Consider the following 19531-nt stretch of genomic DNA (forward strand, 5'->3'; position numbering starts at 1 on the left):
GTGTCAGCGTGATTAATATAAGTGGGTTTTTTATTTTATTTCCGAAATAACCATTGCCATATCGTAATATAGTAACAAAGAAAAGCATTTTGAATTGAGGGCAAATCGATATAGATTTTATTCAGAAACTAAACTTTAGAGGAGTTCGTTTATTCAAACTAAAAAGAAATTTGCAATTAGGGTTTAACATATATATGATTACTGAAAATATGAATATAGTGGGGTGATTGCTATCACTTCTAGCCAAACAACAACATCGCAAAAATTGATTGAAATAATCATAAAACTGGCTTACGTTAGATACATATATGTCTTGACCTATGTTAAGTTTCTTAACCTAATGATGCACTATCTAATGATGATGCACTATTTTAAATTAAAATTGAGCACTTCCTAATACATCTAAATATAAATTTTATATACACATAATAGAAACATTCAAGCACTTCTTTTAGAAATCACCTCATGACTTAAAACTAGTGGCGTCATCGTTGACACACCCCATATTATATATATTGGAACTATACGCTGACGTCAAATTTTCTTCAGCAATTTAAATGTTTCGATCGGTAATTTAAAAATAATTTCGAAAAATACTTGTTATCTTGTTTTTGTCTCAAGTATCAAAGTACTTTTGCATATCGCGTAGCTTGATCTAAGGGGTTACAGGGGTTTCGTGGGATCAACATGTCTACAAAATCTCAAGAATATTATCCTAAATTTACAAGTCGATCCGAATAATAGTTTCGGAGATACAGCCTTTGGAATGTGTGCGCTCCAAGTCAGGTATTATTGTTATTCAAAATTTTGAACGCAACAATTAAAAAAACAAAATGAACGCAACAATTAAAAAAAAAACAAAGTTTTTATTTATTTGGAAAAATTTCTGTCGAAATTCCAATTTTTACTTTTTTGTCTTTCCTTCGTTCAAGTACGAGTTTATGGTCTTACCTATTATTGTTTTTTTCATTTTGGATGATCCTGTCAGGAGTTATGCTGACAACGCAGACGCACCGAGAGGTCACCGGAAATGATGTCAAAATGAAGGAATATTTATTCCTTTTCCAGAAAATTTAAAAATTATTCTTTAAAAATGTATCTATAGACAGAAAACATAGGCAAAAAATATTGAATATAGGTCTTTTTTACCCGACAAAACCCATGAAACGCCTTAAAAAGTTACACGCGGAACTAGCGCAAAACAGTAAACTTGACCGCATGACGGAACAATGAATTAACTGATAATATTTTCACTAATATGTATGATTAACAAGTAAGGAAAGACTAAGTTCGGGTGCAACCGAACATTTTATACTCTCGCTATTTATTTACAGATTTATCTATATTTTCGGTGAAAAATTACCCTTAGGCACTGAGTTCTTCATGTTTGATATAAGAGGCCTTGAAAAGTCATGGTCCATTTTGACAATTTTTCCACAAGTGATGTCACAGCTCAAATACAGTATTTGTGTAAAGTTGTCTTTCGCTATCTTTGTCGGTTCCTTATGTATACATTATAAAGTCAGAAGGATTCAAAATTGAGTTATATGGGAATATGTAGTGTGTATTATATGTAGTGAACTGATTTCGCTCCTATATTTCATTGAAATCTGTCGATTAGTTCTTGAGATATGGTTTTTGACTCATAAGTGGGCGACGCAACGCCCATTTTTCATTTTGAAAAAAAATCTCAGTGCAGCTTCCTTCTGCCATTTCTTATGTAAAATTTGGTGTTTCAGACGTTTCTCGTTAGTGAGTTAACCCAATTTTAGTAATTTTCAACCTAATCTTTGTATGGGAGATGGGCGTAGTTATTATCCGATTTCTTCCATTTTTGAACTGTATAAGGAAATGGCTAAAAGAAACGACTGCAGAAAGTTTGGTTTATATAGCTTTATTGGTTTGCGAGTTATATACAAAAAACATATTTGGGGGTGGGGTCACTCCCACTTTTCAAAAACAATTACATCCAATTGTGCCCCTTTCTAATGCGATCCTATTTTCCAAATTTTATTTTCATAACTTTATTAATGCCTTAGTTATAGCTCTTTATGTGTTTTTGGTTATCGCCATTTTGTGGGCGTGGCAGTGGTCCGATTCCGCCCATTTTCGAACTTAACTTTCTTATGGTGCCAAGGAATACGTGTTCCAAGTTTCATTAAGATATCTCAATGTTTACTCAAGTTACAGCTTGCACGGACGGACAGACGAACGGACAGACAGACATCCGGACTTGAACTTTACTCGTCACCCTGATCACTTTGGTATATATAACCCTATATCTAACTCGTTTATTTTTAGGACTTACAAACAACCGTTATGTGGACAAAACTATAATACTCTCTTTAGCAATTTTTGTTGCAAGAGTATAAAAATTTGCTATTTTTCGAGAACATTGTCAGAAACACATTAACGAATGTCGGCTCACCTCAAAGGGTCCCTACCTAATACCAAACTTATTACTCTAGAACTCATTTAATTTGATTTGTGTGAGAAATCCAACTTAAGTGTACCAGGAAAACTAACTACTTCAAATGTTTCTTCTGAGAAAAAAAATGTTCTCGGACAAAATGTTCATCGGAAATAAAAAATAAATAGTTTATGTCAAAATCGTTTCATTAAATGAGCCGTTGTAATCATTTTATTTGCAATTCTCTTAAGCTCCGAAACCATAGGGGGCAGAGCTGTGCACGGGCACGTAAAAATCACCAGCCACCATGTAAGCATTGGTCACTGCACCCATTTTCACACCACTGTAAGAGCTGCCACATTTATCTTTCACTGCTTCCTGGTAATCACCACAGCGCATGCTGGGGAAGTCATCACGAGCCACAGACTCGGCATAGTAAGCACAAGAACGGGCATGACTGCAGGCACCAGTTACATCCAAAGGACAGCCAGGTTGACTCTTACCACCATTAGGGTAGAAAGCGCCCTTACCAATTGGTTTGAGGAAACCCAATCCACCGCCGTTGGTTTGAATGGACTCGACATATTGAGCATCGTTGGAATTCAAACGTTTGTTGGGTTTGTTGTAACTGAAGAGTGGCAGGGCGGGGTCCAAACCAACTATGGCGTGAAGTAAACCATTTTTAGTGTTCTTACCAGCAAAACCGGCAACATGAGCACCCAAACTGTGACCGATCACTTCGGTTGTTTCCAAACTCATACCATGCTTTTCTACCAAGTAGTTAATCATACTAGCAACCTTTTGGCCTGCCTTTGGCACAGCAACAACAGAGGAAGCGTATTCAACGGAACGTGCACGGGCCCAATCCACAATGATCACATTATATTTGCCACGTCCCAACCAGGCAGCACGAATATCCTTATTCATACCAGCGGTGTAGCTCTGAGTCCAGCCATGAATGACGAATCTACATTAGAGTTTACATATATGTTATACTCATAGAACAGCACTTGAGTTTTGAGAAAACTTGTCGATAAGTTTATACGGTACCTCGTTGGATTGTTAGCATCGAAGTCGGAATTGTTAATAGATTTGGCGGTTTCGGTAATCTTCTGTCCTTTGGATGGATTTTTATTGGTGTACAAGTAGAAAGTCACTGGAACTGGTAGAATACGACCCTCCATTTCTTCTTTCTTCTCCAAATCGGCCAACATCTGCTCGCCCTCCTCGGTTGAGACCCAGTAAGATGAGCCATCTACTTTAGGAATATACCAACCATTCTCTCCGTTGACACGTTGGTCCTCAGGAATGGGCACGGCAGCGACTAAGGATAAAATTTATTAATTTCCGTGTAAAGGATTACAGGTACCGGTAAATTACCTGCGGTTAGCGCACAGATTGCTAAAACAATTACGACTTTCATTGCAAATTCAATGGAAGATACTAATAATTCTGGAATGAATGCGCCCCATTTTATATATCAGCTGGGGGTCCTAGTCGCTTTGTACATTGAAATGCATGTGAAGTACAAACTGATATCAGCAAAATTGTGGCTAAATGACGTTGATATTAACGTCGCTAAAATATATAATTAAATTGATAAAAATTAGCTGTCGATTCAGCGAAGCGCTTTATAATTAGGTAGATAAGATATTAAGAACATACATTAGTATTTATTCAGGACAGTCAGTCTGAATAGTGTGTATTATCCCGCGTAAAATGGCCAACTTTAAAACGTCTATCTTATACAAAGATTAAAAATTTCTCCCAGTCAATGAATTGCAGAATTCCAATATGCCACTTGCAGAGTCTGTTCTTAATATCTTATCTACTTAATTATAAAGCGCTTCGTTGAAGCTAATCGAAAGCTATTTTTTATCAATTTAATTATATATTTATCGACGTTAATATCAACGTCATTTAGCCACAATTTTGCTGATATCAGTTTGTACTTCACATGCATTTCAATGTACAAAGCGACTAGGACCCCTAGTTGATATATAAAATGCGGCTCATTCATTCCAGAATTATTAGTATCTTCCATTGAATTTGCAATGAAAGTCGTAATTGTTTTAGCAATCTGTGCGCTAACCGCAGGTAATTTACTGTTACTTGTAATCCTTTACACGGAAATTCATAAATTTTATCCTTAGTCGCTGCCGTGCCCATCCCTGAGGATCAACGTGTCAACGGAGAGAATGGTTGGTATATTCCTAAAGTAGATGGCTCATCTTACTGGGTCTCAACCGAGGAGGGCTAGCAGATGTTGGCCGATTTGGAGAAGAAAGAAGAAATGGAGGGTCGTATTCTACCAGTTCCAGTGACTTTCTACCTGTACACCAATAAAAATCCATCCAAAGGACAGAAGATTACCGAAACCGCCAAATCTATTAACAATTCCGACTTCGATGCTAACAATCCAACGAGGTACCGTATAAACTTATCGACAAGTTTTCTCAAAACTCAAGTGCTGTTCTATGAGTATAACATATATGTAAACTCTAATGTAGATTCGTCATTCATGGCTGGACTCAGAGCTACACCGCTGGTATGAATAAGGATATTCGTGCTGCCTGGTTGGGACGTGGCAAATATAATGTGATCATTGTGGATTGGGCCCGTGCACGTTCCGTTGAATACGCTTCCTCTGTTGTTGCTGTGCCAAAGGCAGGCCAAAAGGTTGCTAGTATGATTAACTACTTGGTAGAAAAGCATGGTATGAGTTTGGAAACAACCGAAGTGATCGGTCACAGTTTGGGTGCTCATGTTGCCGGTTTTGCTGGTAAGAACACTAAAAATGGTTTACTTCACGCCATAGTTGGTTTGGACCCCGCCCTGCCACTCTTCAGTTACAACAAACCCAACAAACGTTTGAATTCCAACGATGCTCAATATGTCGAATCCATTCAAACAAATGGTGGAAAATTGGGTTTCCTCAAACCAATTGGTAAGGGCGCTTTCTACCCTAATGGTGGTAAGAGTCAACCTGGCTGTCCTTTGGATGTAACTGGTGCCTGCAGTCATGCCCGTTCTTGTGCTTACTACGCCGAGTCTGTTTCTCGTGATGACTTCCCCAGTATGCGTTGTGGTGACTACCAAGAAGCAGTGAAGGATACATGTGGCAGCTCTTACAGCGGTGTGAAAATGGGTGCAGTGACCAATGCTTACATGGTGGCTGGTGATTTTTACGTGCCTGTACACAGCTCTGCCCCCTATGGTTTCGGAGCTTAAGAGAACTGCAAATAAATTGATTACCACTGCTAATTCAATAAAACGATTTTGACAAAAACAATTTAATTTTTATTTCCGATGAACATTTTATCCCGAAACATTTTTTACGAGCATAAGCATTTTTACGACACTTCAGTTGGATTTCTCACACAAATCAAATTAAATGAGTTCTAGAAGAATAAGTTAGGTATTAGGGACCCTTTGAGGTGAGCCGACATTCATTAATATGTTTCTAATAATGTACTCGAAAAATAGCAAATTTTTAATCATACATAATAGTGAAAATATTATCAGTTAATTCATTATTCCGTCATGCGGTCGAGTTTACTATTTTGCGCTAGTTCCGCGATTCACTTTTTAAGGGGTTACATGGGTTTACCTGTCTTATAGATACTTATTTAAAGAATAATTTCTGTAATTTTCAAATAAAAAAAAAAAAACAAAAATAAGTGTTTTAGATAAGACCATAAACTCGTACTTGAACTAAGAAAAGACAAAACAAGGAATAATTGGAATTTTGACAGAAATTTTTTCCAAAAAATATAAACTTCGGTCAAATTTGCTTGACATTTTGTTTTTTTAATTGTTGTAAAAAAAAAATCCTTCGTTCAAGCACGAGAAAATTGTAATTCGAACACCTGTGCAAAATTTCATCAAGATCGGTTGAGTAGTTTTCAAAAACATTGACAACCGACTTTGAAAACACGGTTCCGAGAAAAATGCGTTCAAAGTTTTGAATAACAATAATACCTGACTTGGAGCACACTCATTCTAAAGGCTGTATCTCCGAAACTATTATTCGGATCGACTTGAAAATTTAGGATAATAGTTTAGAGATGTTGTAGAAATTAATAAACAAAAAAACCGATTTTTTGAACCCAATAAACCAATGTAACCCTTTAAATAAAGCTACGCGATATGCAAAAGTACTTTGATGCTTGAGACAAAAACAAGATAACAAGTATTTTTATTAGAAACTAGCAGACCCGGCCACACGTTTTTGTGGCTAAGGTATACATTAAATTAGTAAATCTTTCAATGCAGAGAAAAAATTCTTACGCATAAAGACGAAAACGTTATAGCCGATAAATTTTAAAATGATTGATAGACATTATTGTAGATCTGTGTTAAGCGTAAATCATCATAATTAGTAAAACTTTGATTTTTTTAATCGTATATTGGAGAAAGTAACAAATTACCAAATTTCATAGTTAAATTAAATTAGTCTGTGGGCTTATTGAATACGTCATCCTGGTTTGTAGCTGTGTCAACTCTCCTTTAACGAAATTCTAAATTGTCGCATTAAGATCAAAGAGATCCTTGTTTTTTTTACCACCAATATAGGTCATTCAATCAGCCATTTATGTTTATTATATTGTGGTTTCATGTCAGGAAAAACACGATGAATAAGCTCCTCTTTCGAGTCCATGAAGTGACAGAAACCCGTTAAAAATGTTATTAATCCATCGAGGTGTCGACTGCGTCGCTACCATTTTCAACTATTTCTACAATCGCAGTATGATATTTTTGGAAAAACACTCGTATTTTATTTGTTAATTGGCGATTCTTTATTTGTCGCCACATTTGATTTTAGGCATGTGATTAGTTCGTCAGCAACAGTTGATCCAGGAATAGTCTGGCGAAAATCACCTGCCAACAGAATCATGACTTCACCAAAAATATTTTCGTTGTCGCGTAAATCTTTTAAAGTCCTGTGCAGTACCTCCAGCGACTTGAATATCTGGAAAATCTTCTTTATGCTCTTTTTTTGGCGATTTTGCAGACTTGTGTTTCGTTGATTTGCAATTTAGGAGTAATTTCAAGGCCGAATTGCCGTTTGTCTGCCTACTAACAGGTGCCAAGTTGCCCCTATTCCCATTATAACTGGGCGTTGAATATGAGTGAAATCGGTTCAGGAATTACCCTAACCCTCATGTACTATATATGCTGATTTTCGTTATTCTATGGACTTTATTTCAAATTGTGTGTAATAAAATTACATTAATAAATTGCGAGATTATAAAATGTTTGGTTGCCTTTCCCTACTTGTTACATTGTTTTGGTCTATCAATACAGCATTATATTTACAATTGAATAATGATAGAAATATTTTAACAAAGCAACAATGACAACTTTGAAAATAAATATTAATATTAATATTATTTTTTGTTTGTTTTTTTTTTTTATAATTTAGTTGTCAATTCCAATAAAATCGTCTTCTTGTTATCTTCCTCACAATTTTTCCATATTTATTTACTTTCTAATCTTTCCCTGGCCTTCCATAAATATTTCAAAACTAAAATTAGCCAGATCGGTTTGGCCCTTCTATACTTTTTGCGAGACTAACGACACAAATTGTTTGTATGGGAGATTAGAAAATTGTGGATTTAAGACTTTTTCAGACAATTTTTTAAATTTTCTCTCCGTAAGAACCATCCCGGTACCTCTAGAAGCATTCTAAAAAAAGAATTTGTGAAATCGGTTTAGCGGCTCTCGAGTTATGTGCTTAGCAACACATTTTGCGATTCATTTTTATAGATTATTTTTAAATCGAATTAGATCGAAACATTTAAATTGTTGCAGAAATTTTGAAGTCAGCGTATAGTTCCAATATATATAAAGGGGTGTGTCAACGATGACCCCACCAGTTTTAAATCATGAGGTAATTCTTAAAAAAAGTGCTTCAATGTTTCTATTAGTGCTCAATTTTAATATATAGGAGTGCATCATTAAGGGTTAAGAAACTTAACATAGCTCACAACAAAGTTGCTAAGAGTGTATTATAGTTTTGTTCACATAACGGTTGTTTGTAAGTCATAAAACTAAACGAGTTAAATATAGATATATTTATAACAAGTAAGAAAGGGCTAAGTTCGGGTGTAACCGAACATTTCATACTCTCGCAATTTATTTATTTAATTTTATTTATATTAATAATACACAATTTGGCCCACATATTCGTCACATATATAGTATAAAGTCCATTTAAAGTTGGAAACCATAATATTAGGTTAGAAGCACCGAGGTCCTCGTGTTCGATATATGGGGCCTTAAAAATCTATGGTCCGATTTCGGCGATTTTTAGAATGGGGCTGCCACACTATTAACATAGTATTTGTGCAAAGTTCTGCACCGATATCTTCACTAGTGCTTACTTTATATATTGTAAAGTAAACGATTCAGATCGTCTTCAAAGTTCTGGTATATAATAAGTAGGCGTGGTTGTGAAGCGATTTGGCCCATTTTCACAACATATCATGGGGATGTAAGGAAACTATTACAAACCAAGTTTCATTGAAATCGGTCGAGTAGTTCCTGAGATATGGTTTTTGACCTATAAGTAGGCGACGCCACGCCCATTTTCCATTTTGTCAAAAAATCTGAGTGCAGCTTCCAACTGCCATTTCTTATGTGAAACTTAGTGTTTCTGACGTTTTTCGTTAGTGAGTTAACCCACTTTAAGTAATTTTCAACATTGCCTTTGTATGGGAGGTGGGCGTAGTTATTATCGGATTTTAACTATTTTCATGGTGTGTGCTGGGGTACGTAAGAAAATCGACTGCAGAAAGTTTGGTTTATATAGCTTTATTGGTTTTCGAGATATGTACAAATAACCGATTTGAGGGCGGGGCCACGCCCACTTCCCCAAAAAAATTACATTGAAATATGAACCATCCTAGTGCGATCCTTTATTCCAAGTTTTACTGTTATAACTTTATTTATGGCTTAGTTATGACACTTTATTTGTTTTTGGTTTTCGCCATTTTGTGGGCGTGGCAGTAGACCGATTTTGCCCATTTTCGAAATCAACCCTCTCACGGTACAAGGAACATGTGTTCCAAGTTTCATTAAGATATCTCAATTTTTACTCAAGTTATCGCTTGCACGGACGGACGGACAGACGGACAGACGGACGGACAGACATCCGGATTTCAACTGCACTCGTCATCCTGATCATTTATATATATATAACCCCATATCTAGCTCTTTTATTTCTTGGTGATACAAACAACCGTTATATGAACAAAACTATAATACTCTGTGCAACATGTTGCGAGAGTATAAAAAGTTATATTTTGTACAAATGATCGCACTAGGAACAGGCATATCTGGATTGTCAAAGTGGGCGTGGCCAGCCCCTAAATAAGCCTTTTGTGACCAAAATTTCTGCAGTCGTCACCTTACGTACCACATAACACATCATACAAATTTATCTAATCGGATTATAGCCACGTCCACCTCCTATACAAAGGTTAGGTTAAACAAGAAAGGAAAGGCTAAGTTCGGGTGCAACCGAACATTTTATACTCTCGCAATTTATTTAGAGATTTAGCTATATTTTAGGTGAAACATTACCCTTAGGCACTGAGTTCTTCATGTTTGATATCAGGGGCCTTGAAAAGTCATATTTCGATTTTGACACTTTTTCCACAAGTGATGTCACAGCTCAAATACAGTATTTGTGTAAAGTTTTCGCTATCTTCATTGGTTCCTTAGGTATATCTTTTAAAGTAGTTCCTGAGATTTGGTTTTTGGCCCATAAGTGGGCGATGCCACGCCCATTTTCCATTTTGTAAAAAAATCTGAGTGCAGCTTCCTTCTGCCATTTCTTATGTAAAATTTGGTGTTTCTGACGTTTCTCATTAGTGAGTTAACGCACTTTTAGTCATTTTCAACCTAACCTTTATATGGGAGGTGGGCGTGGTGTTTATCCGATTTCGTTCATTTTTGGACTGTATAAGGAAACGGCTAAAAGAAACGACTGCAGAAAGTTTGGTTTATATAGCTTTATTGGTTTGCAAGATATATACAAAAAACCTATTTGGGGGCGGGGTCACGCCCAATTTTTCACAAAAATTACATTCAAATGTGACCCTCCCTAATGCGATCATATGTCCAAATTTTATTTTCATAACTTTATTAATGCCTTAGTTATAGCTCTTTATGTGTTTTTGGTTATCGCCATTTTGTGGGCGTGACAGTGGTCCACCCCCCCGCCACGATGTAAAAGTCGTGCTTGGTGATTTTAACGCCAGGGTGGGTAAAGAAGGTGTCTTTGGCACAACAGTCGGAAAATTCAGCCTCCATGACGAAACATCGCCAAACGGCCTGAGGCTGATCGACTTCGCTGGGGCCCGAAATATGGTCGTCTGTAGTACCAGATTCCAGCATAAGAAAATGCATCAAGCTACTTGGCTGTCTCGAAACACGCGGAACCAAATCGATCACGTTGTGATAGACGGAAGACATGTCTCCTGTGTTTTAGACGTGCGTACGCTCCGAGGACCAAATATAGACTCGGACCATTATCTGGTCGCAGCGAAGATACGCACCCGCCTCTGTGCAGCAAAGAATGCCCGTCAACAAACACAAGGAAGGTTCGACGTCGAAAAGCTGCAATCGCAACAGACAGCCACGAAATACTCTACTCGACTTGCACTCCTGCTCTCTGAGAGCACTCATCAGCATCTCGGTATAAGGGAACTGTGGAACGGCATCTCAAACTCACTGCGTACCGCTGCAGCCGAAACAATTGGTTTTCGGCAACGACAAAAAACAAGCTGGTACGATGAGGAGTGCCGTCTCGCAGCGGAGAGAAAACAGACTGCCTACCTCGCAACATTGCAAACGACCACAACACGTGCGGGATGGGATAGATACCGAGAGCTGAAGAGGGAAGCGAGACGCATTTGCAGACAAAAAAAGAAAGAGGCCGAAATGCGTGAGTACGAAGAGCTTGAGAAGCTGGCAGACAGAGGGAATGCTCGAAAATTTTATGAAAAAATGAAGCGACTTAACGAAGGTTTCAAGACCGGAGCATCCTCATGTAGAGACCAAGGTGGTAATCTGGTAACCGATGTCCAGGGCATACTGGGATTATGGAGGGAACACTTCTCCGACCTGCTGAATGGCAGTGAGAGTACAACACCAGGAGATGGCGAACCCGATCCCCCAATCGATGACGATGGAACAGATGTTCCATTACCCGACCATGAAGAAATTCGAATAGCAATTACCCGCTTGAAGAACAACAAAGCAGCGGGGGCCGATAGATTACCGGCAGAACTATTCAAATACGGCGGCGAAGAACTGATAAGGTGCATGCATCAGCTTCTTTGCAGAATATGGTCGGAAGAAAGCATGCCTGACGATTGGAATCTCAGTGTGCTCTGCCCAATCCATAAAAAGGGAGATCCCACAATCTGCGCCAATTACATACAAGGTTCTATCGAGCGTATTGTGTGAAAGACTAAAGCCCACCGTCAACAAACTGATTGGACCTTATCAGTGTGGCTTTAGACCTGGAAAATCGACAACTGACCAGATATTCACCATGCGCCAAATCTTGGAAAAGACCCGAGAAAAGAGGATCGACACACACCACCTTTTTGTCGATTTTAAAGCTGCTTTCGACAGCACGAAAAGGAGTTGCCTTTACGCCGCGATGTCTGAATTTGGTATCCCCGCAAAACTAATACGGCTGTGTAAATTGACGTTGAGCAACACCAAAAGCTCCGTCATGATTGGGAAGGACCTCTCCGAGCCGTTCGATACCAAACGAGGTTTCAGACAAGGTGACTCACTATCGTGCGACTTCTTTAACCTGATGCTGGAAAAAATTATAAGAGCTGCAGAGCTAAACCGAGAAGGTACAATCTTCTACAAGAGTGTACAGCTCCTGGCGTACGCCGATGATATTGATATCATCGGAAGCAACAACCGCGCCGTTTGTTCTGCTTTTTCCCGCATGGATAAGGAGGCGAAGCGAATGGGTCTGGAGGTGAATGAGGACAAGACGAAATATCTCCTGTCGAAATATCTCACGTCACTGTTGACAGTCATAACTTCGAGGTCGTAGATAATTTCGTATACCTGGGAACCAGCATCAACAACACGAACAATGTCAGCCTCGAAATCCAGCGCAGAATAACTCTTGCCAACAGGTGCTACTTTGGACTGAGTAGGCAATTGAACAGTAAAGTCCTCTCTCGACGAACCAAAATCAAGCTCTACAAGTCACTTATCATTCCCGTCCTGCTTTACGGTGCAGAAGCTTGGACGATGTCAACATCAGATGAGACGACACTAGGAGTTTTCGAGAGGAAAATTTTGCGCAAGATTTATGGTCCTCAGAACATTGGCAACGGCGAATACCGCAGACGATGGAACGATGAGCTGTACGAGTTATACGACGACATTGACATAGTTCAGCGAATAAAAAGACAGCGGCTACGCTGGCTAGGTCATGTTGTCCGAATGGACGAAAACACTCCAGCCCTGAAAGTGTTCGATGCAGTACCCGCCGGAGGAAGCCGAGGAAGGGGAAGGCCTCCACTCCGTTGGAGGGACCAGGTGGAGAGCGACCTGGTTACACTTGGGATCTCCAACTGGCGCCGAACTGCAAAGGAGAGAGACAGGTGGCGCACTATCGTCGATTCGGCTATAACCGGCTAAACGGTTGCAACGCCAATCACATACATTCATACATACATGTGTTTTTGGTTATCGCCATTTTGTGGGCGTGACAGTGGTCCGATTTCGCCCATGGTGCCAAGGAACACGTGTTCCAAGTTCCATTAAGGTATCTCAATTTTTACGCAAGTTACAGCTTGCACGGACGGACAGATAGACATCCGGATTTGAACTTTACTAGTCACACTGATCACTTTGGTATATATAACTTTATATCGATTCAGGAATTACCCCAGCCCTCATACATATACAATTCATGATTATTTTCGATATTCTATTGAACTTTATGCCGAATTTATGGGTAAATTTGTGTGTTTTGTAAATACAATTTCTTCAATAAATTGCGAGAGTATAATATGTTCGGTTGCACCCGAACATGGCCGTTCTTTTCTTGTTTTATTCAATATTGATGCTATCGTGTTTAATATAATGATTAGTAAGATATATCATTATTATCATTATTTCTTAGAACGATTTGTTTTACTTTTTAGGTAGTTGGTTATCGTTTTGGTAGTTAAATTGGTGTTGAGTTAACGTTTTGGAATATCAAAGAGAGATTCTACACTTTCCTCTTGCACATGATGGACATAAATGAGACACGTTACGTGAAAAGTAAGTAATTGTAAATACGTTAAACGTTAGGAACTTATAAATAGTAGTGATCGGTTCGCCATATCTCGTCCCGCTATATTTTAACTGGTAAAATATAACGAATCGTAGACAGCTGTCTGTCCAATATACAGACAAAAGTAACCTTACTATACTTTCGCGATCTTCATTTCCTAATCTAATCTGATAGGAAACTCTGAATTTAGTTAACATTTGTCCTATCGCAGCATTGATAATTCCTGATATGTATATAGGTTCTTTATGTTTGTTATGATTTATAATTTTCTTTTGAACAACTGATAAAAGCCGCTAATCGATTTATAATAATTTGCCCTTGAAAATCGGTTCTCACAAGTTTAAAAACAGAAGTACTTTTTTATATAAAAATTGGTTCTTTAATACAATATTTTTTATTTGCCCCACTGTATCTGCAACAATTCAAATAAATATATTAGGAATTGATATAATTTATAATTTTTTTACACTTAAAGATATTTTGGTCTCATAACCCAAACACTTTTCCAAGTAAAAAATAAAAATAATTATGCGTTAAAATATTTTTTTATAACAATATCGGCTACCTCATCGTTCTCTGCTGATATCGGTTATCTCTTTGATCATTATTTCTACGAAAGTGCGTAAGGTTTCTATAATAGTTAATAGTTTGTTTGTCGCCTTACGCACCAGACCAAATCACAGAAAAGTAAACAAATCATAAATAATAATTTAAACGAATGGCATGAATGATATAATTTTACCAGGTAGTAAATCAGCTCATTACAATATCTTGAGAAGGTATACACTATAAATTATTACTTGGAATTATAAAGAGAAAAGGTTTTTTTTTCAACTATTACAGCTGGAAATAAAATGCATTTACACATCTTTGCAAATGGATTTACTAAGGTTCTTATCTAGTATATGTACATGCGATAAGCAGATACGCCTTCAATTAAGGGTAACCAATATCCAATTTTAATCAATATTCCAATCAAATAGCATTGCAGTACGTACTATAGTAGATGTCCCCAGCGTATTAATTTCCGTTATTTCTGTTCTGTTAATCTTATATAAAATATTTTATACAGATATGCGTAGGTTTAATATAATTTTATACCCTAGAAACATGTAGCAAAGAGTAAAATAGAATTACTCTTGCATATACGGTAGTATGTCAAGCGGAAGGGAAAACTTCCTCATTTTCTGTATTTAAAAACATTATTCTTCTAGGGCCTTTTTATACTCTCGCAACAAAGTTGCTAAGAGAGTATTATAGTTTTGTTCACCCAAAACTAAACCAGTTAGATATAGGGTTATCCGTCCGTCCGTCTGTGCAAGCTGTAACTTGAGTAAAAATTAAGATATCTTGATGAAACTTGGCACACTTATTTCTTGGCACCATTTCGAAGATGGACAAAATCGGACCACTGCCACGCCCATAAAATGGCGAAAACCGAAAGCACATAAAGTGCCATAAATAAAGCTATGGAAATAAAATTTGGTATTTGGTTGGCCACTTCTTAATACAATCCAAAAATGAAAGAAATCGGATAATAACCACGCCCACCTCCCATACAAAGGTTAGGATGAAAATTACTAAAAGTGGGTTAACTCACTAATAAAAAAAACGTCAGAAACACTAAATTTCACATAAGAAATGGAACCATATGGAACATGAGGACCTCGGTGCTTCTAACATAATATTAGCGTTTCCAACTTTCAATGGACTTTATACAATATATATGACGAATATGTGGGCCAAATTGTGTATTATATTAATAAATTTAAATAAACAAATTACAAGATATATTCGATATATTTTTGGTTGTTGAGAGTTGATTCGTGAAAGATGTTTTGAATCCGTATAGTGAGCAGCAAAAGAAACTATTCAATTGATTTTCTATTCAATTTAAATACCCTTAGTCAAGGCCCGTCTACCAGTGTGAAACTTTCAAAATCTTATCTTGAATAGTTTTTGAATGGCAGCATTCTAAAGAGTCGCTGGTTGAAACCGTTTTAGTTGAAAGTTTAAGTTTTTACTACCGAATGAGAAAGTGGGGTTCTAATCTAAATATGATTACTTCATTTTATTGAGATACATATCATGTGTAATACCGCTGCATCCGATATAAACTCAACTGTACGAAATTTAATAATGAAATGAATACAAAAGAAACAGTAAAGTCGAAAATTAGTACACATTGGGACTAGAGTAATTCTGCACTGATTGCGTTTACTTTTTATATAGAACTAAATCATGTTAGATTAAATGTTTCCACGCAATTTTATAGCAACCCACTCATTGATCTGCTACGCTACGATATCATATTCGGAAAAATGTATTCAAATAATTTTGATAAGATAAGAGCAATCGAAAGATCATATATTAGGTGTAAGAAGTCTAGAGAAATTACTGAACAATATGTTCATTACCGCTTAATTTATATATTATAAGTTCAAATAATGAATTGAAATTTAAATAGTATTATATAGGAAGTAGGTTGTAAGATATATACAATACATCAATTAGGGGCTGATCACTTTCCTGAACATGTTAAACCACAGATATCTCACGCAGAACCCAGATTTCACTTATATGCCTTAACTCGTGGCTTATTTAACGGCATTCTACACTGATTTCATCAATACCAACCTTATCATCCAAGGAACCCGTGGACCAAACTACGTTAAGACATTTAAATGTGTACTTAAATTATTAAACTGTTAACTAGAATTCAACTCTTCTCGTCATACTGATCACTCTCTATAACCCTATATCTATCTCGAATTTAGGAAACAATCGTTAAGTGGACAAAATATGTATACTCTGTGCAACACGTTGCGAGAGTACAAAAATATATACCGCCCTGTATGAGTTTGAAGCTTCAATTGCAAACAAACAAGAATCATCCTACGCAAATAAAATATGATAATTTTTCATAAACGTGCGCTGAAAATAATTAATATAGTATTTCCATAACTTTAATCTAGATATTCTACTATCAAGATTTAATGAAGTTATAAGTTGAAGGTTTCAATAAAGAATCCAATAACAAAAAACTGTGAAAAATACTTTTTGCGAGTTAAGTTATCAGCTGCTTTGTTGGTGGCAAATCATGCAATCATCGCCAACTCATGGCACACTTAGAAACAGTCCCATGTGGCAAGTACACAATTAAACAAGTAAAGAAAGGCAAAGTTCGGGTGCGACCGCACATTTTATACTCTCGCAATATATTGATGTAATTTTATTAAAATAACACACAATTTAACCCATATATTCGGCATAAAGTCCAATAGAATGACGAAAATCATCATATATGGTATATGAGGACTGATGTAATTCCTAAACCGATTTCACTAATTTTCCCCACCAAGCTAAACTATATACAATATTATATGCTCACTTAATTTTGCTAAGATATCTCACATATTAACCGATATATGCGGAATAAAGTCCGTACATAATTAGGTATATGGGAGCTAGGGGAAGTTCTGATATGATTTTAATAATTTTTGGAACAGAGACACACAAGAGAAAAGAAATTTTTTCTGAATTAAAATATCTAAAAGATTTGCCGATATTTTAGTTGAAAAATTACCCTTAGGCACTGAGTTCTACATGTAGATATCCGGGGCCTTCAAAAGTTATAGTCCGATTTCGAAAAGTTTTCCATAAGTGATGCCACAGAGCATATACAGTATTTGTGTAAAATTTTATTCCCCTATCTTCAACGGTTCCTTATGTATATATTATAAAGTGAACGAATCAGATAGAATTCAGAATTGAGTTATATGGGAAGTTGGCGCCAAGTATTTGTTCCAAGTTTCATTAAGATATCTCAATTTTTACTCCAGTTATAGCTTGCACGGACAGACGGACAGACAGACGGACGGACAGACATCCGGATTTCAACTTCACTCGTCATCCTGATCATTTATATATATATATAACCTCATATCAAACTATTTTATTTCTGGGTGATACAAACAACCGTTATGTGAACAAAACTATAATAATCTTGTGCAACATGTTGCCAGAGTATAAAAATATCGAGAATTTATCTTTGGCGTGTGTTCGGCACGTGTATTAAGTAAATCCTGATTATTCTACTGTAATACATCTGGCAATAGATAACGTTTTGACTATATAAGCCCACCCACAACTCTTGCGGTCAATTGTTTCTTGACATATCTTGAGAAATGAAGGTCTTACATATTTTGGCAATTTTTGCACTAGCAGGTAATTACTTGGTACAAAAGAGCTCAGATTACTTTAACTACTCAATAAATATTAACCTTTTTTCATGTTCACACTGAATTTATTTCACAGCCGCCGTATCGGCTTTTCCTGTGGAAGAGGGTCGTGAGAATGGTGAAAATGGCTGGTATATACCACAAGTTGATGGTTCCTTCGTCTGGATGACCATTGAAGAGGGTGAGCGCGCGATCGCGGAACGTGAGAAACAAGAGGCAATGGAAGGACGTCTCAACTTGGTGCCCGTCAACTACTACCTATATACACAAAGGAATCCAACTACTCCACAAAAAATTACCGTTGCCGCACAAACTATTTTGAATTCGAACTTCAATCCTAGCAATCCCACCAAGTAAGCACATATATTTAAAGAGCAGTATTTTATTTTAAAAATATGTGCTTTAATTAACATCAACAGAGTTTTGGTTCATGGCTGGTGGGGCAACTACAAAGCCGCTATGAACAACAATATTCGTGATGCTTGGCTGAGCCATGGTGACTACAATATAATCGTGGTGGATTGGGCACGCGCTCGTTCCATTGATTACGTATCCAGTGTTGTGGCTGTGCCTAAAGTGGGCCAGAAGGTCGCCGACATGATTGATTGTTTGGTACAGAATCATGGCATGTCCCTGGATCAAACCGAGGTGATTGGTCACAGCTTGGGCGCTCAAGTTGCCGGTTTCACAGGCAAAAAAATTGTTACTGGTAGGCTGCACGCCATTGTTGGTTTGGACCCGGCTCTGCCACTCTACAGCTACAACAAGCCCAACAAACGTCTCAACAGTGATGATGCCGCATACGTTGAGTCCATCCAGACCGATGGTGGTCAGTTGGGTTTCCTAAAGCCAATCGGTAAAGGTGCCTTCTACCCGAATGGTGGCAAGAAGCAACCCGGTTGTGGTTTGGATTTAACTGGTTCCTGCAGTCATGGACGCTCCTGCATCTACTACGCTGAAGCTGTGAGGGCTGACAATTTCCCAAGCATGCGTTGTGGTGGCTATCAAGAGGCTGTAAATAAGAGTTGCGGCGTCTCATACAGTGGTGTGAAGATGGGTGCTGTTACTAATGCTTTTATGGTGGCTGGAGATTTCTATGTACCCGTACGCGCAACTGCTCCCTATGGTTTCGGATCTTCTTAAGGAAATGATTTGTTTTTAAAATTTATTCAGACATAAATAAATGTTCGATACAGAAAACGTATGTGTGGTTGTCTTTGTTTCGCATATATCTTCTTCTTATTAGCTGCCATCTTATAGTATTTTTCAACTAGCTCTTGATGTTATACTCAACGATTACAGACGATAGTAGCGAAAACGAGACAATATTCTATATTATGATGATAAACCAATAGACGGTTTGTCCTTGTGAATTAATAATTATCATTTCAAATTAAAGTCGAATTAAAAACTGATCATAATAGGGACACATTTTTCGTAATTGGCAAACATACCTTAAGTCAAGGAAAAATAATGAAAATGAAATGAAAAAAAATGATGAACACCTGATTTAGTGATATTTATCAAACGTTGGAATTACAGCACTAAAAA

At 37.2% G+C, this 19531-nt stretch overlaps 4 protein-coding genes across 10 annotated transcripts in view; 2 read left to right on the plus strand and 2 right to left on the minus strand.

The window, feature by feature from the left end:
- The window catches only part of LOC105215655 (phospholipase A1-like), a 96884-nt gene extending 77700 nt beyond the window's left edge, over positions 1–19184 (plus strand). Inside the window, exons 2-4 of one of the 2 annotated variants that reach the window (XM_054225781.1) lie at positions 13606–13726; positions 18057–18333; positions 18400–19184. In XM_054225781.1, the coding sequence (XP_054081756.1) occupies positions 13693–13726; positions 18057–18333; positions 18400–19123 (1035 nt within the window). In that variant the 5' untranslated portion in view covers positions 13606–13692 and the 3' untranslated portion in view covers positions 19124–19184. Of the gene's footprint in view, positions 1–13605; positions 13727–17855; positions 17967–18056; positions 18334–18399 lie in introns of those variants that run through there. The other variant, XM_011189676.3, reaches the window with a different exon arrangement.
- The window catches only part of LOC105215663 (RYamide receptor), a 274717-nt gene that overhangs the window by 174362 nt on the left and 80824 nt on the right, over positions 1–19531 (minus strand). The gene's annotated exons all lie outside the window — the stretch shown is intronic.
- LOC105215661 (pancreatic triacylglycerol lipase) lies at positions 2599–3944 on the minus strand. The gene is made up of 3 exons (XM_011189682.3): positions 3791–3944; positions 3461–3734; positions 2599–3377 (listed from the first exon to the last, which is right to left on the minus strand). The coding sequence occupies exons 1-3, from the start codon at positions 3831–3833 to the stop codon at positions 2657–2659; spliced, it is 1038 nt and encodes a 345-aa protein (XP_011187984.3). The 5' UTR covers positions 3834–3944; the 3' UTR covers positions 2599–2656.
- LOC128919937 (pancreatic triacylglycerol lipase-like) lies at positions 4377–5656 on the plus strand. Its single transcript, XM_054225782.1, has 3 exons — positions 4377–4507; positions 4564–4837; positions 4921–5656. Exons 2-3 carry the CDS (start codon positions 4674–4676, stop codon positions 5639–5641), a joined length of 885 nt encoding a protein of 294 aa, XP_054081757.1. The 5' UTR covers positions 4377–4507; positions 4564–4673; the 3' UTR covers positions 5642–5656.

This window comes from Zeugodacus cucurbitae, chromosome 2 (genome assembly GCF_028554725.1).
Source record: "Zeugodacus cucurbitae isolate PBARC_wt_2022May chromosome 2, idZeuCucr1.2, whole genome shotgun sequence".
NCBI lineage: Eukaryota > Metazoa > Arthropoda > Insecta > Diptera > Tephritidae > Zeugodacus > Zeugodacus cucurbitae.

What these genes read in the sequence shown, in the direction of transcription:
- LOC105215661 (XM_011189682.3), bottom strand. Translation starts at nt 3,833, where the DNA reads ATGAAAGTCGTAATTGTTTTAGCAATCTGTGCGCTAACCGCAG. An exon ending in AATCTGTGCGCTAACCGCAG is followed by an intron (nt 3,735 to 3,790) that starts GTAATTTACCGG and finishes TTTTATCCTTAG; the next exon opens with TCGCTGCCGTGCCCATTCCT. An exon ending in GATGCTAACAATCCAACGAG is followed by an intron (nt 3,378 to 3,460) that starts GTACCGTATAAA and finishes ACTCTAATGTAG; the next exon opens with ATTCGTCATTCATGGCTGGA.
- LOC128919937 (XM_054225782.1), top strand. Translation starts at nt 4,674, where the DNA reads ATGTTGGCCGATTTGGAGAAGAAAGAAGAAATGGAGGGTCGTATTCTA. An exon ending in GATGCTAACAATCCAACGAG is followed by an intron (nt 4,838 to 4,920) that starts GTACCGTATAAA and finishes ACTCTAATGTAG; the next exon opens with ATTCGTCATTCATGGCTGGA.